At 49.7% G+C, this 10,315-nt stretch overlaps 1 protein-coding gene across 1 annotated transcript in view; it reads right to left on the reverse strand.

Annotated features, from left to right (window-relative positions):
* Positions 1 to 2,552: 2,552 nt before the first annotated feature.
* Positions 2,553 to 10,315, reverse strand: part of B3GAT1 (beta-1,3-glucuronyltransferase 1) — a 14,935-nt gene continuing 7,172 nt past the window's right edge. Inside the window, 2 exon segments of the mRNA XM_010002880.1 lie at positions 2,553 to 2,639; positions 10,070 to 10,315. The exon segment at positions 10,070 to 10,315 is cut by the window's right edge and continues 3 nt beyond it. Of these exon segments, the coding sequence (XP_010001182.1) occupies positions 2,553 to 2,639; positions 10,070 to 10,315 (333 nt within the window).

A 10,315-nucleotide genomic window follows, 5' to 3' on the forward strand; every position in this document is an offset into this window, starting at 1 on the left:
CCTCAATTTCTTCCTCAGCAAGTTTGTCAATCTGGAATACAGAGTCAACCAAGGTAGTAGCACCCAGGTTCCTCTTCTGCATTGCTCAGTCCTGTATCTCACTGAGAAGCAAAACAGTTTAATCAGAGAACACCCTTTTATCAGTGCTATCTCAGGTCCTTTGATGTTACAGAACAGGGAAGAGGCAGCTAATGTTCTACACATAGAGTGCTTCAACCTACCTCAAGCCAGGTGCTGAAGAATCAGAGCACCAAGCACAGGATCCTGCTACCAGGGTGTTCCTCTATCCATCAGGAGTTAACTCTCCAACTGCTTCAGCCTGGCTTGGCTCTGCAGTAACATGGCATGGCCCTGGGAAGGGGCTGGGGCTGAAGGATACCTTCCAGTAGAATGGTAAATACACTGAATTCAGCTTGTATCATTCAATCCCTAGTTTTAAGCAGTTAACTTCATTTATTTAAGAGGGGAAATTTGGCCTTATGTCTGAGCACCCTTCAGAGAATCCCACACCTAATGCTTGTGTGAACCAAATTAGAACTAAACAGAGCCAAGATCTGAGCCTGGATGAAGTATGATGGTGTCTGGCCACAACAACCTCATTAAAACCCACTTCCAATGATTTTAGCATGGATGAATAGAGAACCACATGCTGTAAACATAACTCCATCCAGAAACAAAGAGGTATGTCAGAGTGCCCCCAAACCAGGAAACTAATGAAGGGAAAGGAGAGGGAATACAAAGAGAACAGAGATCCTTGATGGGTTTGTTCTAACCTGCCTTGTTTTTCTCCATCCCCCAAAACCCTTCCTGTCTTGTGCAGCGTAAGAAACACTGATTAAAGTAGGTTTAAAATTAAGGGCTAAGGTGCCATCTCAGAAGGCAACTGTCCCCTCCATGAACAGAGAGCTGCTTGGGCAGTTGCACACACAGCCACAAGGTACTTGTGTCTCAGGAAAAACAAGTCACTAGGGGCCAACCCACTCCTTGTGGGTGTTCTCACCCTTCCTTTCAGGTCCTGTAAAACAGCCCCCTCAGTCCAGACCACTTCAGCTGGGCTGTGTCTTCAGGGCATCATGCCCTGCAGGCCCTTCTCCAAGCCCGAGCATCTCCCAAGGCAGCTGCTCTTGTACTGAAGCTGATGTCAGTCCTGTGTTTTCTGTGCTTTTTCTCCACTTCCAGAGTGTCTGGTTCTGCTCAGAGTCCAGGAGGAAGGGCAGGGGAATCCGGGTAGTTCATGTATGCAGTGTTGCTTGTTTTCAGTACACTAAAACTCTTGGAAGTCAGCAGAGGTCCTGGCTGCTGCAGGTCTGGCTGGTTTTATGCTGTGGAGAGGAACCTTGCAGGTTGTGCATGAAGAAATCTTCTGCAACAAAGACACAACCAGCATATATATTACCCTTCTGCCTCCCTGCAGTTAGCTGCCACCCCTTGGAACTGTCCCAAAACCCATCCTGGGCTGCAGGCCTGTCAGTACTGCTGCTAGGCAACAGGGTGTTGGTGAAAAGCAGTTGTGACAGCTCTGAAGAGCTACGGCCTCTCTGCAAAGCTGCTATATATAGCTCAGATCATGTGCAGTGCAGGCTTCCCTCTGCTGCCCTGCCAAAGGCAGCCACTGCAGCAGGCAGGGCTCCAGCCAGCCCTGGGGAAGGGGCTGTAAGAGAGCTCATTAGTGGTAAAAATACACCTCTGCTGAGCAGATCTACCCCTTCTCTTTGCTGCTCTTACTTCTCTACTGGAGGAAAAGAGAACAAGCAGCAACCTTCTCTCCCCTGCAGGCCTGGGTCTACACTCAGGAGGGAGTGCGTTTGTTTGTTCCCCCCATAATGATGAAAAGCAGCAACACAGTTTGGATGCAGATGGAAGTGAACAGTCCATCCTTCCCTGCAGAGTGCACTCTGGAGATCCAGATGACTAAACACACCTGGATGCTCAGGTAATTAAGGGCATGAACAAATGAGCAGGAAGGCAGCCATGAAGTGCATGTTCCTTCCTCCTTTCCATGGAAGAAGGCAGCACATACTCACCTTAGGTAAACAAATATCTCATGGGGGGTTTGATCCACGCCCTCCCTCACCTGTCACTGACTTTATGTAGCTTTGCTGTAGATACAGACTAACCTCTGCTCTCAATGAAAGCTTCTGCCTGACTTAGAGATGCTTTCACTGATATTGCCTTGGCTTTCCTCAGGTGTTTACAGCTGGATGACTCCACATCTTTCACCCTTGTGCTTTAGCTGTATGAGGACAGTTCATAAGACAAGCTTCTTGTTTAGACAGGGGCTTGTTTTTTTTAACAAGGTGACTCTGCCTTATCTCTCACTTCCTGGATTCTTCTCTTCCCTCCAATCTCTCACCAGGTTTTCCCCTTTAGCAGCTTGTCTTCAACATAAAAAAAGGGAGCTTAACTAATGGCCACAAGAAGTTTTGCAGTAAGGGAAACAAAGAGCTCTTGTCCTTTTCCCATCACTATCCAGTATTCTCCCTTCTTGGTGTTGCTTCTCATGACTGTTCCAAAACCTTACCCGGTGTTGGTCTCCGTTCAGCCACGCACAGTCAGATTTCCACATTGGGATCTGTGAATCCTTTCTTCCCCTCATTCACCAGCACAGGCTTTTCTGTCCTCGTGTGCCAGACTAAAACCTGCAGAAGCCAACAGAAGCCATTAGCTGCATCTCTTCACTGCACTAACAAATATTCTTGCACATTAAATCAATAGTGCAATTTAACCACCTACCCTGGAGCCTAATGGTGCATTCCCAGCTGAGAGGAGGTTTGCATAAAACTTCATTTAGGCAGGCCTACTGATAGCCAAAATGCAAAATTACCCATTTTACAGTGTGCTGCCTTGGGACATAAACCTGCTCCTTCCATGTAGTTATCAACCATTTCCTCGAAAGGCTCATCAAGCTTTTCAGTGGTGTGAGGCAGTTCCTCCAGAACCAGAGAACCACACACCAGGGTTCCCCACAGACCAAGCTCTTGGTTGTCATGTTACTATATCCAGTGTGGAGTTATTTGCTCAGCTCAGGGTGGAAATGCAAGTTCTTGCCACTTCATGTCACACTGTGGGGATAGAGGCAGTTGCAGGGGGTGCAGCTCCAGTTGTCACCGTTGCCTTTGGTTGTGTGAAACATTACAATGGAGTTTTCAGTGCATCCATTATTGGAGGGAAGGCACCAATAGGCTCCTTAACTTATCACTTCTTTCTTTCACTTTTAAGTTCTTTCAAGACCCTGAAAAGATCTGAATGGCACTGATTTCAGGAAAGCATTTGGCACCATCTCCCACAGTGTCCTCGCAGCTCAACTGGGGAAGCATGGTCTGGATGATGTGGGAAGAGGTGGGTTGTGAACTGGTTGAAGGAAGGAAGTCAGAGGGTTGTGGTCAATGGGACGGTGTCCAGTTGGAGGCCTGTATCTACTGGAGTCCCTCAAAGGTCTATTTAGCTTGAAGGACACTGAGGGGCAACCTTATTAATGTTTACAAATATGTGAAGGGTCTCTGGATGGAGCCAGGCTCTTCTCTGGGATGTCCTGGGTCAAGGGGCAATGGGTGCAAACTGGAGCACAGGAGGTTCCATGTAAACATGAGTAAAACCTTGTGAGGGTGGCAGAGCCCTGGGACAGGCTGCCCAGGGAGGTTGTGGAGTCTCCATCCCTGCAGACATTCCAAACCTGGACGTGTTCCTGTGGGATCTGCTCTAGGGGATCCTGCTCTGGCAGAGGGTTGGACTATATGATCTCCAGAGGTGCCCTTCCAACCCTGGCCATTCTGTGTCCTGAGAAGTACTACTGCTCCAGTTCTCTGCTCCAACTTGTGCTGTCTTAGAGCTGCAGGATGCAGGAGCTAGTTACAGCTCAGGGCTGAACACAGCCCTTAGAACCCAGCATGCACTGGTCTACCATGATCACCCATACACATCTCTTTGAAATGCTGGCCCCAAGCTGCCATCCACTGTACTGTATCAGGTACAACACCTTGCATCACTTCAAAATCCCTCTCCAACATGCTTAAAACAGAACTGGAGCTTCTTCTAAAAGCTTCCCTCAGTCTTAGCAGCAAAGCTTAATATAAATCAACTTCTGTGGAGGAGTACTGGAAAAAATAGAAACTGAAGAGGTGGTTTAACATTCATGGAGAGGGTCAGTATTACAGGTAAATGGTTTCTGCTGGCACAGACAGTTCTGGAAGCTGTTTAAAATACTCTCCCCTCACTAGGCTCAATGAGACTTACTGCTTTGCTCCCAGAACCTGGGTTGCTGGGAGCAGCTTTATCTCTTTGGAGCTACAGATTCCTGTTTCCCTTCACCTGTTTGCAGGGATGTTTCCTGCCTTGTGGGGGTTTCCCTCTTGTTGCTATGACAATACTCTGCACATTTCACCCAAGTATCTGCAAACCATTTAATACCCAGTCCCTGCTTTCCTGGGGAAAAAAAAAAAAAAAAAAAAAAAGAAAAAAAAAAGGGCATGTTCTATTTCTAAAGGATAAACAAAGTGTTTTCCAAGCCCTTCTGGCTGAACAAGAGCACCCCCACCTTCCCAAGAAACTGTTTGACCAGACTTGTCTCTGATCTGAGCAGTCACCTGTGTGGGGCTTAAATAACTCCTGCTCTTATTAATGCACTAGAGACCAACTGCTGCCTGAAGTGGGTCCAAAAAACCATTTCATCCCTCTCCCACAACCACTTGAGAGCCTGCTCATCCAAGGTAGCCTTCATTAGGGTCTTGCTCACCACTGCAGCAAGGCTGCTGCAATGAGTGTGTGAACTTCCCTGGGAAAAGGCAGCACCAAACAGGTCTGCACAAGTGGCTCTCAGGGCTCCATCTCCTCACCCAACACACAGGGTGTAGAAGCCTTCATGCAGCCCAGGTGCTAGAAGAATCTTGGAGCCCATCCTTTCCAGCAGGAGCAGAGGAGAGCTCTTTCTGATAGAAACACTCAGCCCTGCTGATGGCCAAGGGCTGCACTCCCACAGGAATGGGACCTGCACTTGGGCAACTGCAACCACACACTCCATGGACACAGGACCAGAGCTGTTGTTACCTCCTCTCTAGACTGGTTCCCACTTTTGCATTGGTGAAGCCAAGTGCCAGCAAGCAACAGATATATTCAATCAACTAAAATGGACCCATTTTCAGAGCCTGTTGCAGCAGCTTCTACCATTTTCCATGCTGTGCTCTTCAGTGTGGGAGGGAGGTCACCAAAGCACCTGCTTTTCCTCAGCCAACTGCTTGATTTCTTTTTTCCCACAAGCTGTGTGTTTTATGCTTTGTGCCCCAAGTACAGCTTGAAAGGGAGCAAACAGGGAAGGGGACCAAGTATCTGCCCCTGACCAGTGGTTCCAGTATGTTCCCCTACAGCTCAGAGACAGCCCTTCCCTTCCACAGCACCCACCTGGACACTGAGCTGCTAACCCATGGATTTCATCTCAGACCTGACTCAGCCAAGAGATAAGGAGAGAGGAGGAATTACTACTTTTAGCCACCACTTCAATCCCAGTGAATTGCTACCGAGACCACCTGAGTGCACAAAAAGCCTCCCTCACCCAAAGAAAAGAACCTACACTGATCTCCCTTGATCCAAGTGGCTCCAAGAGCAGCTGGAATGAGAGACACCTCATTTCCAATTACCTTGCATTTTGTGGTCTCCTGGGCCAGCCCACACTGAGGCTTTTTAAATAGCTGGAGCCACTGCAGGTCTTTCTCCTTTAAGGGCTGCCTGGCTGAGCCCAGTGCAGCTTGTTTCCTCACGTGTTGAGAGAAAATGGGGAGCAGAGTATGTCCCAGTTACATCAGCCTCATGGGAATACAGCATCTCAGACCTCTACCCTGTGCCAGTGGGTTGAAGGGAGGGTGGTTTGCTTTGGGGGGGTGTGGGGACCTGCAGAAGCAGCAGGACACTAAAGCACAGCATGTTTGCAAAGCCTTGTTCCCTTACAACTCCAGGATAAACCAGCTCTTCCCTCCTGATAAGGAGGAATAACTCTCTCCTTTCTCCTTGGCAACTAGTACTGACTTCCTTCATTTTCTCCTTCCTTTTGGGCAGTTCCCAAATCAAAGAAAATAAGCAGGATATACATCTCTGGCCAAAGCTTCAGCTTTTTTAAGTGTGCATTTTTGGAAAGTGTGCATTTGTGGGCTGAATTCTGAGAAATATTACAAATGGCAGCACTGCACACAGGGAAGGCAGCATTTTTGGAGAGCAGATGTCTATGTTTATCTTACATACTTCTCTGATCCCTCCCTAATGACTGTATGTGAACATGCCTTCACTTTTAATGTAAAGCTCACTGCAAATCAGGAGTGTGGTTGTGCTTAACAGAAGCAAACCATGGCAACTCTGGAAGCTCACTAGAAAGAGGAGAAAGGAGTTTGTGCTTTGATTTTGGGCAGGAGGACCCCAGACCACAGCCTGTTTCTGTCCTCTGCTGCTGGTCTGGACTCTCCTCCTCATCAACTGGGAGATGGAGGCTCCTGGCACCTGCTAAAAGCAGAAAGGCAAAGCTGACCCTGCAAAGCTACACTCAGAGTTTGCCAGGAACAGCCAGCATCCCCTTCACAACAAGGACCCTTGTGAGATCCCCACAGCCTAGCCAGAAACAAAAAGCAATGCAGTCTGCTTCACATCCTGGCCAGCAATTCCTGCTTCCCCCCCAGCTCTGCCCTGCAGCTCTCCCTGCAGCTGTGTGACAGCACTGGTGTTTTCCCTCCTGCCTGGAAACAACCTTTTCCTTCCTCTCCTTCCTCCACAGCCATCATTTCCTACCCCCAGCCTCTTAACACAGCTTCATTCCAATAGTTATTTACAGCAGGGACACTATACCAAAGACTGCTTGAGGGGCCATGGAGTAAACACTCCTAATCTTCTGTTCACCAGCCTAACAGCAACCTGTGCATCTCCCCTGGCCTGCTGCAAACATCCTTTCCAGACAGTGCTTTCTTGTTAGTCAGCAGAGATCTAATTTTAATCCAATCTCTTTTCCTACCCTTGGGAGACCAGCTGTGTTATTTATCCCACTGCTGGACATCCACAACCACAGACATGTAGATTTAAAATAAGAGGCACAGCAGGTATCAGGTAATGAGCAAAGGTGCTTCTCCTCCTCAGCTCCTCTTCCTTATTCCTGGGCTCCTTTCCCCTCCTGGAGACCTCCTAGAGCTCAGAGCAAATTCTAGGCATTAAAACATTCCTGTATGATGTCTGACACAGAAAGATCCAGGTTGGTGTGAACAACTAGAGGGGTGTTGTGAGGATGTCCAGAGGGAGGAGGCAACTTGGCAGTGATGGAGTGAAGAGTCTTTCCATGTAACCAGGAAGCACCATGGCTGGGACCCCTGGGTTCCAGTTCAGATGGGTTCCAGAGGGCCAAGTCTCATGGGATGCTGGCTTAGCCAGGGGTGCCTGTACTCAAAAGCAACCCCCCCACTTAAGGAATTCACATAAAGCAACCAACATATATTTCACCTGTGGAATTCCCTGCTCCAGGAGATCAGCAAGACCACAGGTAGGTCCATATTGAAAATAATAAGGATATTTGCTATGAGTAATATAAAAAATAGAAACAGGAATTCAGGCTGAGACAGTTGGGGTGTTGAGCCTGGAGAAAAGGCTCCAGGGAGACCTTAGAGCAGCTTCCAGGGCCTGAAGGGGCTCCAGGAAAGCTGGGGAGGGACTTGGGACAAGGGCAGGGAGGGAGAGGACAAGGGGGATGGATGAAAACTGGAAGAGGGAGATTGAGGTGAGACATGAGGAGGGAATTGTGGAGTGTGAGGGTGGTGAGAGCCTGGCCCAGGTTGGCCAGGGAAGCTGTGGCTGCCCCATCCCTGGCAGTGTTGAAGGGCAGGTTGGATGGGGCTTGGAGCAGCCTGGGCTGGTGGGAGGTGTCCCTGCCCATGCAGGGGGTGGCAACTAGTACTGACTTCCTTCATTTTCTCCTTCCTTTTGGGCAGTTCCCAAATCAAAGAAAATAAGCAGGATATACATCTCTGGCCAAAGCTTCAGCTTTTTTAAGTGTGCATTTTTGGAAAGTGTGCATTTGTGGGCTGAATTCTGAGAAATATTACAAATGGCAGCACTGCACACAGGGAAGGCAGCATTTTTGGAGAGCAGATGTCTATGTTTATCTTACATACTTCTCTGATCCCTCCCTAATGACTGTATGTGAACATGCCTTCACTTTTAATGTAAAGCTCACTGCAAATCAGGAGTGTGGTTGTGCTTAACAGAAGCAAACCATGGCAACTCTGGAAGCTCACTAGAAAGAGGAGAAAGGAGTTTGTGCTTTGATTTTGGGCAGGAGGACCCCAGACCACAGCCTGTTTCTGTCCGCTGCTGCTGGTCTGGACTCTCCTCCTCATCAACTGGGAGATGGAGGCTCCTGGCACCTGCTAAAAGCAGAAAGGCAAAGCTGACCCTGCAAAGCTACACTCAGAGTTTGCCAGGAACAGCCAGCATCCCCTTCACAACAAGGACCCTTGTGAGATCCCCACAGCCTAGCCAGAAACAAAAAGCAATGCAGTCTGCTTCACATCCTGGCCAGCAATTCCTGCTTCCCCCCCAGCTCTGCCCTGCAGCTCTCCCTGCAGCTGTGTGACAGCACTGGTGTTTTCCCTCCTGCCTGGAAACAACCTTTTCCTTCCTCTCCTTCCTCCACAGCCATCATTTCCTACCCCCAGCCTCTTAACACAGCTTCATTCCAATAGTTATTTACAGCAGGGACACTATACCAAAGACTGCTTGAGGGGCCATGGAGTAAACACTCCTAATCTTCTGTTCACCAGCCTAACAGCAACCTGTGCATCTCCCCTGGCCTGCTGCAAACATCCTTTCCAGACAGTGCTTTCTTGTTAGTCAGCAGAGATCTAATTTTAATCCAATCTCTTTTCCTACCCTTGGGAGACCAGCTGTGTTATTTATCCCACTGCTGGACATCCACAACCACAGACATGTAGATTTAAAATAAGAGGCACAGCAGGTATCAGGTAATGAGCAAAGGTGCTTCTCCTCCTCAGCTCCTCTTCCTTATTCCTGGGCTCCTTTCCCCTCCTGGAGACCTCCTAGAGCTCAGAGCAAATTCTAGGCATTAAAACATTCCTGTATGATGTCTGACACAGAAAGATCCAGGTTGGTGTGAACAACTAGAGGGGTGTTGTGAGGATGTCCAGAGGGAGGAGGCAACTTGGCAGTGATGGAGTGAAGAGTCTTTCCATGTAACCAGGAAGCACCATGGCTGGGACCCCTGGGTTCCAGTTCAGATGGGTTCCAGAGGGCCAAGTCTCATGGGATGCTGGCTTAGCCAGGGGTGCCTGTACTCAAAAGCAACCCCCCCACTTAAGGAATTCACATAAAGCAACCAACATATATTTCACCTGTGGAATTCCCTGCTCCAGGAGATCAGCAAGACCACAGGTAGGTCCATATTGAAAATAATAAGGATATTTGCTATGAGTAATATAAAAAATAGAAACAGGAATTCAGGCTGAGACAGTTGGGGTGTTGATCCTGGAGAAAAGGCTCCAGGGAGACCTTAGAGCAGCTTCCAGGGCCTGAAGGGGCTCCAGGAAAGCTGGGGGGGGACTTGGGACAAGGGCAGGGAGGGAGAGGAGGAGGGGGATGGATGAAACCTGGAAGAGGGAGATTGAGGTGAGACATGAGGAGGAAATTCTTTGCTGTGAGGGTGGTGAGAGCCTGGCCCAGGCTGCCCAGGGAAACTGTGGCTGCCCCATCCCTGGCAGTGTTGAAGGGCAGGTTGGATGGGGCTTGGAGCAACCTGGGCGTGTCCCTGCCCATGCAGGGGGCTGGATCTGCATGATCTTGAAGGTCCCTTCCAACCCAAACCATTCCATGACTCTGTGATTTTTCAGTTTGTCCATGCACTTCCCACCCACACAACCAAAAAGACAAGTGCCCTCCCCACCCTTGGGCAGGTGACTGCCCCTTCCCAGCCCCCTGGCCACGGGGCTGTGCTCCCTCCACAGGCAGACACGGAGGGGCTGGACCCCGGGGGGCTGCCTGGCCCATCTCCCAACCCCGGGATCCTCCCCAGCCCCGGCAGAGCAGCCTCCCCTACCTTGGTGCAGTTGGCAGCCTTGGGCTCGAGGTCGCTCAGGGTGACCAGCTCCCGCAGCAGGCTGCTCTCCTGGTAGCCTCCCTTCACCCCTCGCAGCTTGAAGTAAGCCTGAGGCCTCTGCAGGATGAGCCGGAGGTTGACGGCGAAGCCGGCCATGTCGATGGCGAAGGGCCGGTGGGGGTCGAAGACGGTTTTCCAGCCGTACACCTTCCCCGCCGCGTTCACCTAGGGCGCCTCGTAGCGCAG

Source organism: Chaetura pelagica, unplaced genomic scaffold (assembly GCF_000747805.2).
Source record: "Chaetura pelagica isolate M959 unplaced genomic scaffold, ChaPel_1.0 scaffold38, whole genome shotgun sequence".
NCBI classification, from domain to species: Eukaryota; Metazoa; Chordata; class Aves; order Apodiformes; family Apodidae; genus Chaetura; species Chaetura pelagica.